Genomic DNA, 21,980 nt, shown 5'->3' on the forward strand with positions numbered 1-21,980 from the left:
ATCGATTAGTGGGATATCTTGTTAATTAGATATCTTTGAAAATAGTCAAGTTGAAATCGTCGCATAAATCGTAAAAAATAGCCGCCCTATTGTCATCGTATAGATCGTCCCACCTAGTACCATGGGAGTTCATATCACCCAGAATTAATACTGGGGATGGAAGAATCGAAACTAGATTCCAGAGTTGACTACGGCTAATGGAGGTTCTTGGTGGAACATATACTGAAGCTATGTAAAGGTCTTTGTTCTTCACATTTATTTGGCAAGCGACGATTTCGACGCCTGATAGAGCAGGAAGGGAAATTTCGTAGAAAGGGTAGCACTTTTTGATCCCTAAAAGTACTCCTCCATAAGAATCGTCTCTATCCAGGCGTATAATGTTAAAATCGTGGAAGTTGAGTTCTTTATCGGAATAAAGCCATGTTTCACAGATAGCAAATATATCACAATCAGAATTGTGAAGTAAAAATTTGAACGAGTCTAGTTTAGGCACTAGACTACGGCAGTTCCACTGTAGCACAGTGATCTTATCTTCAACCTCGTTCGACGAATTATCCATCGAAAGATATGATTGATGCAAGGAGGGGTCATGAAACAGTCAATTGCTTAAGATATGATTCTAATGGTGGAAGCAAGGCAGAAACTAAGCTTCTAAGAGGGTCTTGTATGTTGAACATATTTAATATGAATTCCACAATGTCCGAAAAAACTAGCAAACCTCGTTTGGACTTGGGTTTCTTTTGAGAAGTTTGAGGAGCAGCTTTATTATTTTTCATATCTTTGTTGGGCAATGGTGGAAAATTCCTGGTTCAGCTGGAGCCTTCGGTTTCGTTTTTTCATCCCCATTACCCTGGGAATATGCCAATCTTCTGGAGGTGACTTTAGTTTTTTTACGGCGCACTTTCGGGGAAGGGCATTTTGTTTTTGTGGATCCGTCCATTTTTGAAGGTGCGTGTACCACCGTAGAATCACCTTCATCGGATGAGTCAGAGTCCGATTCTTCAGCTGACAAAATCGAAAATTGGTTTGCGTCTTGGACGGCTGATGCAGCCTTCACCATTTGAGCATATGTCTGCTTGGAGCGTCCTGAGATTGAAAGCTGCACTTTATCGGAGTGCTGCTTATACATCGGGCACTCCTGCAAGGGGTGAGGATTCTCGCCACAGTAAGCGCATTTTACTGATTCTTTGTGGCAAGAATCCTCTTTGTGGTTTTCACCACATTTGCCACAACGAGTTTTGTTGCCGCAATGGCTGGCCGAGTGTCCCAGCTTTTTGCAGTTGGTACAATTATAAACTCTCTGTACAAACAACCGCACCGTAAAAAAAGTACCATCAACTTGAACAAAGTTTGGGAGAACTGAACCAGCGAAAATCACCCGAAACGAGTCTGAATGCTGATAAACTTTCTTGCCATCTTGTAAAAACACTGAATGCAGTTGCCTAACATCAAGTATCTTTACAAGCTCGCTTGTGACTTTTCTGTTTTTAAAACAACCCGAGGCACGTTTCAAGTCCTCGACAGACAGACTCGCGTCGGAGACCACGCCTTCTATCTCCACATCTCGAGAAGGGATGTAGATGTTGTACTAACACTAAACAACTCGTGATCAGCAATTTTATTTGCTACATCATAATTCGGCGCTTCTACACGCAGTTTGTTGAATCTCTCCTTATGTACCAAGATTCCCGGATACTTACGCAGCAAGTCTCTCGAAATGTCGAGAGTTTTCAAAGGTTTATTTTTAGGCCGAAAAAAGAAAACCCATGGTCCTTTCGAAAGTGGTTGGTAATACCTGGTTCGCGCAACGTTGGCATCGGAAGATGCCATAAGTGTTGCGCAAAAGTGGTGTGCAACCGCTTAAGAAGGAAAAATAAAATAAAAACCTTCTCCAATTGATTAATTTTAATTACTATTAATTAAAATTTTGCACGGCGTACATGCAAATTAAAGAGAAAAAAAAAAGTTGTCTCACTATGAACCATACTCCCTTACCAGGGGTGAGAGTCAGAGCCACGCGCCACGCGCCACAATAGGGAGGCAATGGACTTGCAAAATGTATTGTCTAATACTTATGCCGGTTGTGTAAACAACCTATCAGCCGGTGCCGCTAGGTATTCCGTTTGCTGCTGCAGCCGGCGCCGGTGGTGTAGTGGTAAACGTGACTGCTAACACCCCAATGGGTCTGGGTTCAATCCCAGCCGAGATCGGTGGGATTTTTCTGAGGCATAAAAATCTCTGGTCACGTCTTTCTTCGGAAGGGAAGTAAAGCCGTTGGTCCCGGCCCATGTGTGTTGAATGGGTGCGATATCCTACGCAGGTGTGGAAGCTGCCTTCCTGCACACTCGATTGCCGTTAATGGATGGCAATCGATGTCCGTCGGTGATTGGCACTAGATTGCGGAACAGAGACCGACGTTAAATAAAGGAAAGAAGAAGAAGAAGAAGTTTGCTGCTGCTACGATGCGTCTATTGACGGAGATGGTGCGATGATGATGGTGATGATTGTATGATGATCGACCACTGGGTTAAAGATGGACAGTCTATACGTAAGACTCAGCTTACGATAGCTGCGTTCGAAAACCGTGCGCGATTCACCTGAACACTTTTTTAAACAACGAGAGCGATGGAAACGCGGTAAAAAAAACGAGTGTCGTATGAAGAGACCAGGACGCTGTTAACTGGCTCAGCACTCGATACGGAATGAGCCAAATAATATTTATTATACTTACAAAATTACAGTATCTAAATAACAATTTTTCATTTACTTTGTAAATGATTATTTTCAAGATGTCAACTGTGTATCGATTTGCTGAAATAATTAGAATTATTTATAGGGCAGAAATCAACTTTTTGTCAGTGTGAACCTCAACCTGAGCTAGGTTTTAAAAACAAACGAGCAAACTGACGTTTGTCAGAAAACAAGCAGACCCAATCTTGATACCCGATCCAGGTTGGAACTGAATAATAAACGAATTCGCTATTAGAATTTTGCTACCTATAAAGTACCGACTACTTCTTCGCTCAAACACAATAATTTAAATAATTTTAATAATTCCAAATCTTCTGCACCGAGAATTTCTAACTCCAGCTTTTCAATCAATCCTTCCTCTGAGGAATCATTTTTTATTCTGTTTGCGTCATGTCATAAAATGGCGGTTCACAAAAAATAAGATCATCCCCAAAAAAATTTAATTAAAAAGCAAGGTATTTGTTTCTAATAACGATTTTGTAGAATGGACGCTGCTGTACATTAGAAACAAAGATTTTTTTTTTGATTTAACAAAAAAAAATCAGTTTAAATTAAAAATTCAATGTATTATTGGTTGCAACTAAAACTGGACTGCTCCAAAAATGCAAGAAGTGTGATAAAAGTGCACGTTCTCGTCAAATCTTTTTTTTTGTCTTGGAAGCACTTATTTCTTGCTCCATAAGCAATAAGTGCACCCAAGCCAACAAAACGATTTGAGATAAAGGTGCACTTTTATCACACTTTTTAATAAGTGAAAACGCGCTAATTTGTCCAGTTTCGTGGGAAATACGTAATATTTGATTCTAATACGCGTTGTTTCTCTGCGTGTAGGTCAAAATCAAAAATTATTGAACTAAGTAACTTAACATTGCTAAGCAAACTGCATTATATCCCAGCGGTTTGATTATTGTTTTTATTTTATATTAACATTTATTGTTGATGTTTTCCCTTTTTAAATAACTGTTTTAACATTTATGCTTAGTTCGGAGTTAAAAGGTACACAAGATTAGATAACAAAAATCATACATGTGTATAACTTTGAGACAACACGATATTAGGTAGAAAGTATCTTAATAACTTTCATTTTTTTGCTGAATCATGATCTAAAGTACGTAATTATTTTTTTTATAAAATGTAATGTCCTGTAATGAGGGCCTAATGTTTTCGTGTACAAAAATCAGGATACGTGGCATCGTGGCACACTTAATTAAAATCACCGAAGTCGGTAGAATTTTACCGGGTTTTTGGACAGTGAAACAAGTCGGTATCATTTTAAAATGACCGTTACTCGTGAGAAATCAATTAAATTTACAAATTTTATTTTTTATAAATAAATGGGTTAATCTGAACAAACTTTACCAGTTCGGAATAAATTTACAAATTATCGAATTTTCACTGATTTTTTAACTTATACCGAACAGTTCTGTAGTTCAAAATATATCGAACGGCGTAGGCCTGGATAAGTGTGTGGTTACTGTATAAAAACAAGGGGGGAGGGGGCTGTCAAATACGAACAACCGTCGCCTACCTCGCATAACTGGTTCCAAACGTAAACAAGCCATAAGAAACCTACAGCGTTTGTTTACGTTTGGAACCAGTTTCATACAAGATGATCAGTAGGCTGATTTGACAGCACATCCCCCCCCCCCCCCAGGGTAGAATGTGTCCATGTCATAACTAATAAATAGCGAATTCGTTTATTATCGGGGTTAACACCAGTTCAAACCCAGTGCGAAACCGAACTTTTTGTCAGTGTGAACCTCAACCTGAGCTAGGTTTTAAAATCAAACGAGCAAACTGATGTTTGTCAGAAAACAAGCAGACCCAATCTTGGTACCCGATCCAGGTTGGAACTGAATAATAAACGAATTCGCTTTAGAGATTGCTGACGTTTATCGTACGCACACGATGTCACGTATACGTATACGCAAAATGTTTTAATCGGGAAAATATCTATAAGCTATCGTGAGAATCGTGAGACCCAGACCTTATTGTTATCCGTTTGTCATATCTTTCAGGGATGCAAACTGTGCAACAAAGAATTCAATTCGAAAATTAACCTTCGGCAACATGTATTTGAGACGCATCTTGAAGTGCAGAACAGCAAAGAAAACCCGGATACAACGTGTAAGTTCTGCCAACACATTTTCGAAGATGTTGTCTTACGCCAGAAACACTACAACAATCTCGAGTGTGTCATGTTTATCGTATGTTGTTCATGTGGAGAACGTTTTGAGGAACATACCGGTTATGTTGATCACGTTTATGAGCATCATTTGCCGCCGCAGCAAACAGGACATGACGAATATGGCTACGAGCTATTCGATCATGATGGTAATTCGTCGTCTTCTCATTTGCGAAATCCTCAAAACTGTCCGGTTTGCAATAAGCAATATAATAATGTAAGTGTGCCGTTACAGAAGGTTTACCAATTATTACAAACATAGTATTTTTTAGTATTACAATGTATTACGTCACATGGAATCGAAACATCCAAACCAGTTGCCGCAAATCTACCAGTGTACAAAATGTAGTGAAGGATTCCCAAGGCAATCTGAGCTGAGAGATCATCTGCAATCCACGCATGGAGAAAGCACACCGAAACAACAAAAACAACAGCCAACAGCCAACTTCCCCTGTAAGGAATGCGACAAATTGTTCTCCGTTTTTTCCGATTGGGTCGACCATCAAAATATTAAACATTCAAGATTCAACTGCTTAAAGTGTAATTTTAACAGCGAAAATCGCGAAAGTTTTACCGTTCATTGTTTTATGGAGCATCGAAATTTCAACACCAGTGCTATTAAAGTTCAGTTATACTCATGTCGTCAGTGCACAAACACCTATAATTCGATTGATAGTTTGCAAGATCATATAGAATCGCAGCATAATGCAGTGCCCGGTGATTCTAAGGCCAATGTAAAAACTCCATCGACCGTTTTCGAAAATGATTTAGTTGAAGAGCGCAATGAAATGCCTGTCGCAACTGACAATGTGGAAAATCCACTAGTTGTGAAAACTCTCAACTGTCGTTTATGCGGATTTATTTTGACTGATATCGAAGCTCTCAGACAGCACATGAGTAAAATTCACGGCATGGACAAAAAGTTCTTCTACTGCAATCAATGCACCGCAAAGTTCATGAATGACAAAGGACTGCGTGTGCATTTGTTCAGATTTCATGGAGTACGAGACGAATCGATACCAGTGAATGCTGGAGCTTCGTTGCTGAAACCGATTCAGCAAGCAGCATCATCCCAGCATCATACAGAAGTGCCACCCACGAGTGATCCCGAATCAAGCGAAACTGATTTGAAAGGTATTGCGTCGTTTGAATGCAGTGTTTGTCATATAGTATATAAGACCACCGACCAGTTGGAAATACATATGCAAGCTGTTCATCCTTCGACTGACAAGTAAGTTTTTTTTTGTCCCAAATTAAATTCATAAGTATTTGCGCATCTTACATTATTTGAACTGCATTCTACTGACAAGTAAGTTTTTTTTTGTCCCAAATTAAATTCATAAGTATTTGCGCATCTTGCATTATTTGAATTGCACTTACTATAAAAAATTGTTTTCCAGAATTATGTAATCATTAGACAATTAGTACTTGTAAGTTACGGGAAGAGGTCGTGAAGTATGTGTTTGACACATAAAATCTATCAATATTGCTTTCAGTGCGTCAAAATCAGTGATTCTACGATACGTGAGCGCTCACTCTGAGTGAACGCTCACGAATCATAAGATCGTTAATTTTGATGCTGTGAAAGCGAAATTGACAGGTTTTATGAGTCAAACACATACTTTACACCCTGTTTTTGTTACTTAAAAGTGCATCATATCAATAATTCCGAAAAACAATTTTTTATATCAAGTGAGTGGAAGCAACCCTGTGCATACCTACATTTAATAAACACATATTGGCGAATAGAAATGCCGTGAAAACAGCAAAAAAAAAACAATACACACACACACACACACACACACACACACAGACACACACAGACACGCACAGACACACACACACACACACACACACACACACACACACACACACTCTCACACACACACACACACACACACACACACACACACACACACACACGCGCACACACACACACACACACACACACACACACGCGCACACACACACACACACACACACACACACACACACACACACACACACACACACACACATACATACATACACACACACACACACACTTGATTATGCTTTTTAAGCTTGTCCATTTAGCTTAAATTTACGTGTTTATTCAGAAGATTGCTTTTAAGTTATTTATTTATTGCATAATGCTTAATGATTTCAATACTCTTAACAATCGAAACGTTTGTCCGTTTGGCTCCACATTTTGGCAGTCCGTTTGAGCCAGAGCCTGCTGGATTTGCCTGTAATTTGAACCTATTATTTTTTCATCAATCTCTTGCACTTTTCGTGTGATCCAAAGGTCGCATATGCAATATATGCATAAGGGGAGAAGGGGCATAATGAGCATCTTATGCATTTTACACATTTTTTGGTGACTTAATGCATTAAAATTTTAAAATTTGAGGCTTCTATATTTCAATATAATCATTTTCGTTTATAACCTGATGATTAAATGATGATTTAAATTGTTGATTTGGACCTTTAAAACTAAAGTTTTTAGATTGATTGACAATGGGACCATTTCAGTAGAGGTACGGGGCGAGTTAAGCGAGTTAAGAGTTAAGCATAAATTCGGGTAGCAATGGTACTAATATTCAACATGCTACACAACAAATAACCCTATGAGAAGGAATGGATTCTACACTACCCCGAATGTCACTACCCCGAACGCCGTTACCCCGAAAGCTACTACCCCGAATGTCCTACTACCCCGAATGGCCATTACCCCGAATACCCTACTACCCCGAATGACCATAACCCCGAAATTAAGACAAACGGAAGAACAGCATGCGATTAAAAGGATAAGGATTGTGCTACATTTCCCCGAATGCCATATCCACGAAAAAAAAAGTTAGGAATTTTTCAACCTTGGCAATTTTCTTACTATATATTGAGCATAGTGAGCAGATTGCAACCCACCTTAAATTTCAAACCATGCGAATGGAAGATTTAATATGAAATTAACCCAACTACCAATTAATTTGCTTCGAGTAGCTAGAAACCCATTCCCAAAGCACAGGATGCTCACTATGCCCCTCTTTTCCCTATATTAATGTATTGAGCCGTTTAAAGCATTTTCATTTTTATATATAGAATAATAATCCAAAACCAGTATGCTTGTTTTCAGTTCATTTATTATTCATCATTATTTGATTTGTTTCTTGGAACACCGTTGAGAAATTCTTCCTTTTTTTTAGACATGAGCAGTTCTTTGGAGTTTTGAGGTTTTCATACTTTTAAACACTGGAATGTAATTGTAGAAGGAGAAAAAGTAATTTAATAAACAGTAATTGGAATTTTTTCCTTCTTTTGATCATGAGCTATTCTTTCAAACTTAATTGGACCAGAACATGATTAAAAATAATAATAAGTAATTTTAGAAAATAAATGGATATTTTTTCTTCTTTTCATGAACTATGGTTCAATTTAATACGAAAGAACAGCTCATGAAGAAATTAAGGGAAAAGAAATCTTTATTGGATATTTCTCCTTCTTTTGAATATGAGCAGTTCTTTCAGAAGGAAAATGGGAATATTCTCATCTTAGAATATTCGATTATGAAGGAATATTATTATATTTTCAATCCATTTGTTGAAGTGTCACTAAAGAGGGAAACTTCAATGCAGAACATGTGAATCTCATACACCCAGATCGCTGTGTGAAGGATTATATTGCCTTTGGAAAAAAATCTGCTTGTGTTTACTGCTAATAATACCAGTTACACCGATTCTATAACATTCCCCAGAAAACCATTCCCCAGAATGTACCATTCCCCAGAAAAGATGATGAAATTAGTAATTTATCACTTTTTTTTTGTCATTTTATATTGTTATATATTCAAAGAAGGGAATATTTCCTTCTTTATCGTATATCCAAAGAATTTATTATTTCCTTTTGTTATATTTCCAAAGAAGGGAATATTCCCTTCTTTATCATATATTTAACGAATTAATGATGTTCTCTTTTATACATATGCAAAGAAGGAAATATTCCCTTCTTTATCGTATATCCAAAGAATTAATTATTTCCTTTTCTTATATTTTCAAACAAGGGAAAACCCTTTGATCCATTAAGGTCTCCTAAAACCCCTTGACCCATTAAGAAGTTTTTCTCTTCTTTTTATATATGCGAAGGAAGATTCCAGGAGTGACTATAATAAACAAAAATACAGCTTACAGCTTTTGGAAATGGATTCGGGGTAATGGTCATTCGGGGTAATGGGCATTCAAGGTTGTGTACTATTCAGGGTAACGGCGTTCGGGGTAGTGTACCGTTCGGGGTAAGGGCGTTCGGGGTAGTGACATTCGGGGTAGTGTCACAGAACCGAAGGGATGCATCGTTTTATTTCCGACTTAAAAAAAAACGCTAAAGATTAAAGTCTTATGAATTTAATGACGGGCAATCAACACCGCTTGATATTTTAAAATTAATAAAAAAAAACATAAATTGCAATTACACTGGTTCCAGCAAACAGGCTTGTCAATTCTGCTTTGTTTGTGTCACCATTAACTATTTTAGCTGTAATGAGAAATTGCAATGAGTGAGTACTTTTCGTAATATTATAGCTAATCGCTAATTATGACACTCTGGAAGCGAAATTGACTGGTTTTATGTGTCATACACAAACTTTACCTCCTCCTCTTGGATCTTACATATAAAAATTATTATTATTATATATATTAGTTTCAAATGCATGATTCAAATGAGCATGTTCAAGCCTGCCAGCAACAAATGTTTAATCTTGCAACACAAAAAAAAGTAAATATTCAAAATGTTTATGTTACTTCACACGTGAAGCTTACGATTTTCCGAGCTGGTTGGAAATGCTATCTAACATGAAGCTTTAGTGTGATAATTTATTAGCTAGAGGATAGTTTGAGGAGGGTAGGTAGATCCGCTAGAGTACGGCAGTATGAAAATTGAATAGAAGTTGAAAATGAGCGAAGGGCCATTAAAGCGACAGTTTACAAGATGGACGCACATTTTTGCCTGTGGACTTGGAGACATACTTCAAGTCCCCGCGTACATCGTACGGGCTAGGCAAAAATGTGCGTCCATCTTGTAAACTGTCGCTTTAATGGCCCTTCGCTCATTTTCAACTTCTATTCAATTTTCATACTGCCGTACTCTAACGGAACTATCCACCTACCCTCTTCCAAAGATCATTCTCTAGCTAATAAATCATCACACTAAAGCTTCATGTTAGCATTTCCAACCAACTCTGAAAATCGTTAACTTCGCGTATGAAGTAACATAAAAAAAAACACTTTGAATGTAACAACTCAAGGCGGGAGTAGCCGTCAACAATGCTGATGATGGTACAGCACGCAACAACCACCCTACTGCTTTCTCTCTGAGATGATCACGTTGGTCATGACGAGAGGAGCAACACAATAGTTGGGTAAAGAAGAACTGCATTATAACACACCATCGACTGGAAATGCTCTCGCAAACGTGGGGCTTTAGGTAGTGATGAAAACGTCGCTAGAACTATTCCACAGCCGCAGTCAGTTTATGAGCAACAGGAGGGACGCACATTTTTGCCTGTGGACTTGGAGACATACTTCAAGTCCCCGCGTACATCGTACGGGCTAGGCAAAAATGTGCGTCCATCTTGTAAACTGTCGCTTTAATGGCCCTTCGCTCATTTTCAACTTCTATTCAATTTTCATACTGCCGTACTCTAACGGAACTATCCACCTACCCTCTTCCAAAGATCATTCTCTAGCTAATAAATCATCACACTAAAGCTTCATGTTAGCATTTCCAAACCAACTCTGAAAATCGTTAACTTCGCGTATGAAGTAACATAAAAAAAACACTTTGAATGTAACAACTCAAGGCGGGAGTAGCCGTCAACAATGCTGATGATGGTACAGCACGCAACAACCACCCTACTGCTTTCTCTCTGAGATGATCACGTTGGTCATGACGAGAGGAGCAACACAATAGTTGGGTAAAGAAGAACTGCATTATAACACACCATCGACTGGAAATGCTCTCGCAAACGTGGGGCTTTAGGTAGTGATGAAAACGTCGCTAGAACTATTCCACAGCCGCAGTCAGTTTATGAGCAACAGGAGGGACGCACATTTTTGCCTGTGGACTTGGAGACATACTTCAAGTCCCCGCGTACATCGTACGGGCTAGGCAAAAATGTGCGTCCATCTTGTAAACTGTCGCTTTAATGGCCCTTCGCTCATTTTCAACTTCTATTCAATTTTCATACTGCCGTACTCTAACGGAACTATCCACCTACCCTCTTCCAAAGATCATTCTCTAGCTAATAAATCATCACACTAAAGCTTCATGTTAGCATTTCCAACCAACTCTGAAAATCGTTAACTTCGCGTATGAAGTAACATAAAAAAAAAACACTTTGAATATTCCCTTCTTTATCGTTTGTCCAAAGAATTTATTATTTCCTTTTGCGCATATATTTTCAAAGAAGGGAAAACCCCTTAATCCATTAAGGTCTACTAAAACCTCTTGGCCAATTAAGAAGTTTTTCTCATACGCGAAAGAAGATTCCAGGAGTGACTATAATAAACAAAAATAGTCAATCTAATACATGGCATACTTTTCTGGGGAATGGTTTTTTGGGGAATGGTTCATTCTGGGGAATGCTTTTTTGGGGAATGGTGCATTCTGGATAATTAGATCCTGGGGAATGGTTTTCTGAGGAATGTTATAGAATCCTATCTACCTACCCTCTATACGGACAGAAAATTGTTTGCATTGAATCAAAAAAAAAAACTTTAGTTGTATTTAAACAAACAATTCCGGTTGGAATTATATTCCATATTATGGTTTCGATAATCCTTATTTAAATTAATTCAAAATAAGATTATTTTTGAAGAAATGAAATTGGGTTGTTAGCGGAATGCTTAAATAAAACAGCAATAAAAGGTTATCTTCCATTTAATTCCACTTAATTAATTTTGTTATCCATACGTATTTCGACTACAATGTGCAGTCTACATCAGTGTCATTCCCACTAAAGAACGTATCAAAATCTAACCCCCTTAGTACTCATCCCCTAGGTAAAAAAGTCAAGATCACAGGTATAAAAATGAAACTACAATGTGTTGAATCGGAACCTACCTAACTAATAAAAACCAAGTGGAATTAAATGGAAGATAACCTTTTTTTGCAAGATTATTTTTGTTTTAATAAGCCACTTTTCAACTGTCCCTCCCCAAGGACATGGAGGTTGACGGTACTGAAGCAAAGGGTTATGGGGTAGACGTACCAGTTATGGCTATACGTTCCCATTATGGTGTGTTCCAAATATGGCCTATGGAATTCCATAGGCCATAATTGGAACACACCATAATGGGAACGTATAGCCATAACTGGTACGTCTACCCTGTTTGATTTCTTTATATTTGCAACGATGATGATTTCCTATAGTGACACATATCACCTTCTTAATGCTTCAGAATACCTCAAACGATTAGTTCTTGGTTGTTAATAGAACTTCCTTGATGAAATCGGCTGCTTCATGCAGATTGAGCAATTCTGATTATAGTATCAGATTTGTTCTGTATACAGAGGAACTGGGAGGGCTTATTAGAAACTTCTCACCAAAAAGCAATGATCTTCTAGTAAATTTTGCATATAATTTTATTAAAATTTTATTTTATTTTAGCATATTAGTTTTGTTACAGTCAATTGGCATTAGCATACGATACAAAAGATTTAATATTACTTGCTGGTTTTTGTGTAAAATAATCAATAATACCTTTGAAAGATTTTTCAAGTTTTTGTGATCTGATAGATTTCCCAGTTTGGTAAGAAGTTTCGAAGCTAACGCATGTCCACAGGCCTAATAGAAAGATAGGCAGAAAAAGTGTATCATGAAGAATGGTTGCATGCAGGGTTTCTTCCACTCACTTGCTATAGATGAGTGATTTTCGGAGTTTTTAACTCGTTAGATGTTGTAGAAGGGATTTGTGTTTGTTGGATGCGGGAGGAGATTGGAGGGCCGGTGTTTGACGCATAGAGCCGTCAATTTCGGTTTCAGAGTGTCGCAGTCGGCGGTTTTATGATTCGTGAGCGCTCGCGATTCGTATTAGAATCGTTGATTGTGGGTTGATTTGACGGGTTTTGTGTGTCGGACGCTTGCCTTTTGGCCTCTTCTTGTGTCTAGCATGTGCAAGGTATTATTATAGCGTCAAATGGTTTTCAGATTCCTGGTTGCGTGAAATACATTTGTGAGAATATCTTTTTGAGATTTTAGTAGTCAGATTTTAGTAGTAGTAGTAGAGCAACTTATCGTCATAAAATTAAAAATTACATTTAGGTATTAGTCAAAAAATGTCGATAGTAAGTTAGATATGTTATGGTATGGACTTCTGCAACGTTTTTTGTTTGTTTCCTTTTTTTTTGTTTTTTTTTTTATTATTTTTTTTTTAGTTAATTATTCTTGAACGCAGTTAAAACTAGGAGATGAGGAAGAAATATAATAATTTGGTGCAAACACACAAACACATACCCACACACACAGATACACAAACACATCAAGACATTAGACAAGAAAACATCCAGACATTAAAATTGACGTACGAATGAGAAGAAGACATAGACAAAGACAGACCAACGATTACCGAAACATAAAGATTTTCAAGAAGATTATGATTAATCAATATCGTGAATCCGGTGTTTAATTGGTCACCATAGACTAATCCGTCCGGCATCTTAGTCACTTGAAAATTTTTCTCATCAACCCCGATCATTGCAATCCTACGGTGATAAAAAAAAAATAAGCCACTTTTCAACTGCAAATATTGTAAAAATATTTTTTTTTCCTTGATTTGTTTTTCGTGCTGAGCACCAATGCTACCGACGCCAGGGAGGCGACTCCCACACCTGGAACCTACCTATCGACTCATCAACTCATGAATCGGGGCCAACGGCTTTATTTCCCTTCCGAAGGCGTGATCAGAGAAGTTATGCCTCAGAACATCCCGGCGGTGCCGACTGGGATTGAACCCAGGCCTGCTGGGGTGAGAGGTAATCACGCTTATCACTACACCTCCGCAACCGCTGAAAAAATAACAATATTCTTTTATTAAGCCAACAATAGTTAATTTTAATTAAGCATTTATTTGTTGTGTCCATTCCCTGGGCCAAGAATGCAAAAATAACTACCAACCATTCCCTCGTTTTCACCCGGACAAAAATGTAAACAATAACACAAAACTGTTCTCGTTTGATTCAACTCTTTTCCCAGTCGAGGTCGGTGGGATTTTTCTGATGCATAAAAATCTCTGGTCAAGTCTTCCTTCGGAAGGGAAGTAAAGCCTTTGGTCCCGGCCCATGTGTGTGTTTGAATGGGTGCGATATCCTACGCAGGTGTGGAAGCTGCCTTCCTGCACATTCGATTGCCGTCAATGGATGACAATCGATGTCCGTCGGTGATTGGCACTAGATTGCGGAACAGAGACCAACGTTAAATAAAGGAAAGAGGAAGAAGAAGATTCAACTCTTGTCCGCGTTCCGTAAATATTGTTTAACTGTGAATTTCGGGAAATAAGTGCAGGATTTCCAAAAATCTTGAGACTTGAGGTAAGTAAGTTTGCTCCCGGCGCCACATCTGGACTCTACCCATCGACCCATCAACTCATGAACCGGGGACCAACGGCTTTACTTCCCTTTCGGAGGATAATGAGTTTCAGGGAGATTTTTTTAAATCGTCGATTTCTTTTTAAACTTTGCTTCTAGCGGTGAGACAAGTTTCTACATTTTGTTCTTTTTAGTTATAGTGACATAATGTAGAAATAATATATCGGACAAATTGCACCATTATTGATATTTAATCACTAGTGATTTTCAAAACAAGTCATACATTTTCAAGTCGATTTACCACCAGGTAATACGATTCAAGGCGGCTTGCCCTCTGGTGGTGAGTGCTGTCAGAAGCAGTATGAAACACCTAATTAAAAAGTTCAATTAAATTAAAAAAGTCTCTCCCATACCTCACCGTAAAGGAATTTGAAACAACCATCAGTCAGTAGTTCTTGCTTTCGCCACCAGGGCCAACATTTGCTTGCTCTCCAATTGTTGCAGTAATTACTGGCAGTTTCTCGCTGCGCCTGACACCAGAGTTAATCAACACGACTCTAAGCAAACATTTTGCAGATCATCCAAACAGGGCAGGGACGGGATTAAAAGTTAATCCGAGTTGGAGCTTACCGCCATAAGTGTTTAAAGATTAACCCTGATGATAATCCCTCCCCATGGACATGGAGGTTGACGGTACTGAAGCAAAGGGTTGTGTTTAATTTCTTTATATTTGCAACGATGATGATTTCCTATAGTGACACATATCACCTTCTTAATGCTTCAGTATGCCTCAAACGATTAATTCTTGGTTGATAATAGAATTTCCTTGATGAAATCGGCTGCTTCATGCAGACTGAGCAATTCTGATTATAGTATCAGATTTGTTCTGTATACAGAGGAACTGGGAGGGCTTATTAGAAACTTCTCACCAATAAAGTAATGATCTTCTAGTAAATTTTGCATATCATTCTATTAAAATTTTATTTTATTTTAGCATATTATTTTTGTTACAGTCAATTGGCATGAGCATACGATACAAAAGATTTAATATTACTTGCTAGTTTTTGTGTAAAATAATCAATAATACCTTTGAAAGTTTTTTCAAGTTTTTGTGATCTGATAGATTTCCCAGTTTGGTTAGAAGTTTCGAAGCTAACGCATGTCCACAGGCCTAATAGAAAGATAGGTAGAAAAAGTGTATCATGAAGAATGGTTGCATGCAGGGTTGCTTCCACTCACTTGCTATAGATGAGTGATTTTCGGAGTTTTGAATTCGTTACATGTTGTAATGGAGATTTGTGTTGTTGGATGCGGGAGGAGATTGGAGGGCGGGTGTTTGACGCATAGAGGCTGTCAATTTCGATTTCAGAGTGTCGCAGTCGGCGGTTTTATGATTCGTGAGCGGTCGCGATTCGTAGAATCATTGATTGTGGCTGCGAGTGGATTTGACGGGTTTTGTGTGTCGGACGCTAGGAATGTGCGTTTTGAAACAAAAAATCGATGTTGTCGAATCGATTCTAAAACTGACTATAAAATCGATCCTCTAAAATATCGAAACAATAAAAATCGATTCGAGTAAAATCGATTTTTTTTAAATATTTGAATTATGCTTTATAATCTTCTATTAGACGAAATATTCCTCTTCCTGTTGTTTTAGTGTATGTGTTTGAGCATTTATTTGTATAAAACCAATTCACAAAAGCAATTGCACTCTATTTAAATATTGAAACCGAATTATTAAGAAATATTGCGAATATTTAGCTTCACAGTTAGAAATACCTAATTTTACATGTGACGGAATCCATCTTTGACATAAAAGATGAGACGTAAACAAACATGTAATGTAAAATCAAATGCTCCGAGACAGAAAAGTTCGTTACTCGACGAAAAATACGTTTTATTGAGTTGAATTTCACGTCTACTATGACACAATTTTATGTCAAAATTGACGCTCGTATATGTCAGGCTCAGAGCACCTAAATTTACATGATTTTTTCTAAGTGTGTTATTCAACCTCAACTCTATATCTGAGCTTTCAAAATCTTCTGTACACACTTAGAAATTTTTAAAGAAATCTGTAAAATTTTCCCGAAATCTCAACAGCTGAACGTTCGGTAAACAGTTTCGCAGATTTCCTGTAATGTTTCACAATTATCTGTGAATTTTTCACAGATATCTGTAAATAATTACAGGAAAAATGTAAAATTGTTTACCGAACGTTCAGCTGTTGAGATTTCGGTAAAATTTTACAGAAATCTGTTAAATAATCTTAGTGTGTAGGTATTAAAACTCACCTTTCCAATGTTTTTTTGCATCAAGGAGTGCGTGTTTTTTTTTTGCAAACAAAATCAGCTGGATGAATTAGAAAGAATGGGTCCAAAGTACACACAACATAAAAAGTAACAAATAAATAAAGCCCAAGATTGAAAGGGTGTTTAGCAAAATTTGAGGACGATGAAATTAATGTCGCTTGATTTTAAATAAAAACATATTTTTTGGGATAGTGAAATACCATTTTGTTTATCATTTTTTTTTTTCAAGAATTCAATGATAACATTTGATTCAACATAATCAACAACAACATAAAAAGAGTTCGGCGATTTTATTTTCTCTTTGGTAATTGAGGCGTTTTGTTTTTTTTAAATGCTTTATAAAAAAGTTTAAATGAGTAAAAAATCGATATCAATTTGAAAAATCGATTCTGTCAAACATCGAACAGAAAAAGATCGGATGAAAAAAATCGATTTTTCGAGGCAAAAAAATCGATTCTGTAAAAATCGCATCGACATCGCCCATTCCTATCGGACGCTTGCCTTTTGGCCTCTTCTTGTGTCTAGCATGTGCAAGGTATTATTATAGCGTCTAATGGTTTGTAGTTTATATTTTATTTATTTCATGTAATTATCGTAAACAATAGTTATTGATTAATAGATAGTTCATCCATATATTCAATAATAAATTGACGAATGACTATAATTTGGATACCTAACAATTGGACAGAATCACTAGCAAGAATAGGTTGCGGAGTGTTCGCCTTCGAAAATATCGAAAGACATTAAATTGGAGACGGATTCTGGTACGAAATTACAGGCTGCTATTTTGAGCAACTTATCGTCATAAAATTAAAAATTACATTTAGGTATTAGTCAAATATGTGGATAGTAAGATTTGTTATGGTATGAACTTTTGCAACGTATTTTGTTTTTTTTTTTTAATTGTTTTTTTCTTGATCGCAGTTAAAACTAGGAGATGAGGAAGAAATATAATCATTTGGTGCAGATACACAAACACACACACACCCTGATACACAAACACATCATGACATTACTCAAGAAAACATCCAGACATTAAAACTGACGTACGAATGAGAAGAAGACATAGACAAAGACAGACCAGCGATTACCGAAGCATAAAGATTTTCAAGAAGATTATAATTAATCAATATCGTGAATCCGGTGTTTAATTGGTCACCACAGACTAATCCGTCCGGCATCGTAGTCAATTGAAATTTTTTCTCATCATCATTGCAATCCTACGGGGATAAAAAAAAATTAAACCTGATGATAATAGGTAAAGGAATGTAGGAAGACTCAATTTAAAAACTTTTCGCTATTTCCTTTTTATTTCAGTACTCACAGCATTGAAGAAAACGTGACACATGATTCCTCGGTAACCTTATCAACCCATCAGCCCCATCTTTGGTTTCAGTGCCGGTACTGTACGGAAAGTTTTGATACTAGCAAACGGCTGTCTATTCACATGAATAATCACGAGGAGCATGATAAAAGCGATCATTCATGTAAAGATTGTGGTGGGGTCTATAGCACAAAAAAATCACTTTGGGTCCACCGGTATAAGAAACATCCAAAAATTCCGGACGCTTCAGCCTGTGATGTTTGCTCGAGAGTATTTTTTGACAAAACGGAACTATGTTATCACACAGCTCAGGCGCATGCCAGTAACGTATGCAGTAATAACGTTATCAACGGGAACTCTCATGGTCAAGAGTTTCATGACATGCGGTGTGCAACTGACGCATTGTTTTCAATGCTAGATACATCTGTAAACTTGATTAATGAAAGTTTCCGTCGTACCAACCGCAAATTAGACGATACCGTTTATCAGTGTGACATGTGTCCCAAGACTTTCCATATTTTGAATGCACTTCAGGTTCACAGAGGTTGGCACTTCAGATCTCCCGATGGACGAAAAGTCCGTGATCCTAATGATATTTGGCAGCCTGATCAACTGCCGCCAAGTAAGATGAAGAAGTTATCACATTTGCATCGTGTATCATCCGGCGTTACTACGGCTCCAGTTATCACCGGTAGGTATCGTTTGACCCGCATCATATATATTTTCAACTTTGGCCACTTAAATGGAATTGAATTTGTGGATAAATGGTACTTATGCAATGATTTTTTTTTTCTTTGTTAGATCCTTCTGTACAAAAAGGTTCACCTACCTGTCCATACTGTTATTCTACGTTTGCCAGCGGAAATAATTTAAAACGACATATAGTAGAGGTACACAAACGAAATGAAACGAAATCTTCGATTCAAAATAGCCCTTCGATAACAGCACATACAGTGGCATCGTCTTTCGTTGAAAAGTTCCGAGAATGTACGACGTGTTTTCTGAAGTTTAGTACTGTACCAGAATGGATCGATCACAAACTGGGTCATGCTCGGGTACAGAAACCTTCTCAGACATTTGAATGGTGTTGCGAAATTTGTGGCAAAGCTTTTACCAGGAAGGAGCGTCTACTTCAGCATATGGTATCTCATCTTAACGTTAAAGACTCTAATGGAGAAAATCAAGAGCGCGTAACAGAAGAACCGAAACACCACGTAGATGGTGAAACTGATGGTTCAATTCGACATGAAACATCGCACCAACAAGGCACTTCATCAGCTCAAATAAAAACGAACGAAGCACAAATAAAGGAAGAAGACGAAGGGTAAGTACAATGCGATTGGGTAGTGCGGAATTATACTTTATGCTTATACTTTTTTGTAGTGAGGATGATGATGACGCTAACATTATTGAAGCGGAGTTTATAGATGATGAAGATGATGCTGATGATGACGGAGAAGATGATAAAAACTGTTCAAACGATAAGGATGAATCTGAAGACGATACTAAAGGCGATGGCTCAAAAAAGACAGAACAATATTTTTGCGAACTGTGTCAAGTTCCTTTTAACACAGCGGATTCGCTACGGCACCACGTATCTGAGCATTTCCTCATCGGAGGATTGGGAGGAAACATTAAATTTTCACAAAGAACTTCAACTGATTCTGCTAGCTCTACTAGCAGCTCGTCCAGTAAAGAGAGCAGTAGCAATGATGCTGTTTATTCAGTTGAGATTAAACAGGAAACGGTTTAGTAAAGCATTTGTATCTGTAATAAGCTTACATACCCTTATAGAACCATGCATGATTTACAGTTTTGGTCACGAACTGCTCATTTGCTAATACTTTGCACACAGTTGACGAAACATAGTTCTTTTTGAAGCAGTAGATAGAATAAACTTGTTATAGATACGTGAAAAAAAAATAGATTTTAATTCTAGTAATAAACTCAGTGCCAACATTTCAAAGGGGCGTAATTGTATTTGTAAACAATGGCTTTAGCCGTCGATTTGTCGCGAATAAAAGCTCACTCATGAAAAATAATGACACCACCAGGTAGATGAATGTTTCCTCTACCAGCTAGCATTTTTATTTTGGAGAGGTAAGATTTCATTCGCGAGAAATGGACGGCTAAAGTCATTGTTTACAAAAGCAATTACGCCCCTTTGAAATGTTGGCACTGAACTGTATTTGTTTTTGCGTTGTAAAAATGAAGTGAGAAATGCTTGCTGCACATCTCGGACTTTAAGCGTAAAAATTCATAGGTGTTGATTCAAATGTTAAGATTTACAAACTCTTTGCACTGCCGTTATACGCATAAGAGTCCCATGGTGCATAAGGATTGCATAGAACATGGGACAGTTATGTGTATAACGGCAGTGCATATCTATAGTAAGCCATGCTTCTAATCTATCAATTACTTTAAACAAAAACAAATTTCAACAACTGAGTGTAAAGTTATTACCAAATGAGCAGTTGGTGTGTACAACTGTGCATGCCAAGCATGGAACCATGACAGTTTCAATATAGGTCGTATTTAACCTTGTTTTGGTTATTGTAAATCAATATTTACTTTAGTTTTTTTTTTATAAATCATAACTCAACGGTATCAAGTTGGCTTATGGAGACGAACCTGCCCAGGGCTGAAAGTCTCCTTAATAAAGATATAAAAAAAAAAAAAAAAAAAAAAAAGTTGGCTATGCGTTGAAAAATTAGTTGACACGAACACAATCATACAAGGCCAATATGGGCTCCGTCACCGTAGGTGATCCTGTAGTTGATCGATCAATGATGAATGAAAGAACGTCCCTTTTTAAGGTGATACTCTAAGGAAGCCTTAGCGTGAAACTTCAAAGGCACAAATGTCAGCTTCCACAAAACAAACAAATTTGAAATTGCTACTCTCTGTTTGTAGTAGCACAACAAACAAGGAGTATCAATTTCAAATTTGTATGTTTTGTGGTAGCTGACATTTGTGCCTTTTAAGTTTCACGCTAAGGCTTCCTTAGAGTATCACCTTAACCTGTCCATAAGTTAGAGTTTCCATCAACCCATTTTTTAGTAGAACCGATTAATATTATTTCTATGACATTTCGATTTTTGCAGATACAAAGAACGTAAAAAGTATTAGAATTGATAAAATAATGTATTTTAACCAATAAACGAAAAGCAAAATGGAACGTATTGTTTTATATTAACGCATATTCTTGTTTTCGTTCGAACCGTATTTTCAATACGAAAAAAACTTTATTTTTGTATGGAAAATACGGTTCGAACGAAAACGAGAATATGGGTAATTATCGAGATGACAATCCTGGTTCCATAAATGTTTTTGCCTTAAATTATTTTGCGATGAGTCAATTCGCGGTTTATGACATTTCGAGTTGTATCGTTTTGCGGTATTAAAATACTCTATTTGATACTTTATTGATGCTTTAACTTTTAAGGCACACGTCTTATCATAATTAGATAAATATGTATATGTAAATACAGGGGAATGCCGTTTGGCATAATATAATCCTAGCATTGCGGTCGTTTGGCATAATGGACGTATGGCATAAATATACGGAATTCTCTTCCAAATGAAAACATAACATAAAAAATACTACACACTTGCACAGTTTCATAATATGAAAGCTCCGCGTGATGATGGAATTTTCTATATCCTCATCAAAAAACTCCCAGAGAGTACCTTGTCTTTCTTGATAAAATTATTTAACAGATGTTTCCATTTGGCATACTTTACTGATAAATGGAAAAATGCAAAAGTTGTTTCAATTTTGAAGCCGTATAAAAATCCAGCTGAAGCTTCAGCTACCGTCCAATAAGTTTGCTTTCTTCAATAAGTAAACTTT

General features: G+C 37.2%; 1 protein-coding gene across 1 annotated transcript in view; it reads left to right on the top strand.

Annotated features, from left to right (window-relative positions):
- Positions 1 to 21,271, top strand: part of LOC135712498 (zinc finger protein hangover-like) — a 45,885-nt gene extending 24,614 nt beyond the window's left edge. Inside the window, exons 2-4 of the mRNA XM_065235448.1 lie at positions 18,121 to 18,818; positions 18,929 to 19,451; positions 19,511 to 21,271. Of these exons, the coding sequence (XP_065091520.1) occupies positions 18,121 to 18,818; positions 18,929 to 19,451; positions 19,511 to 19,880 (1,591 nt within the window). The 3' untranslated portion in view covers positions 19,881 to 21,271. The remainder of the gene's footprint in view (positions 1 to 18,120; positions 18,819 to 18,928; positions 19,452 to 19,510) is intronic.
- Positions 21,272 to 21,980: the final 709 nt, after the last annotated feature.

This window comes from Ochlerotatus camptorhynchus, unplaced genomic scaffold (assembly GCF_037179485.1).
Source record: "Ochlerotatus camptorhynchus isolate MF236.1 unplaced genomic scaffold, CSIRO-AGI_Acam_v1.1 ptg000486l, whole genome shotgun sequence".
Classification (NCBI taxonomy): Eukaryota; Metazoa; Arthropoda; class Insecta; order Diptera; family Culicidae; genus Ochlerotatus; species Ochlerotatus camptorhynchus.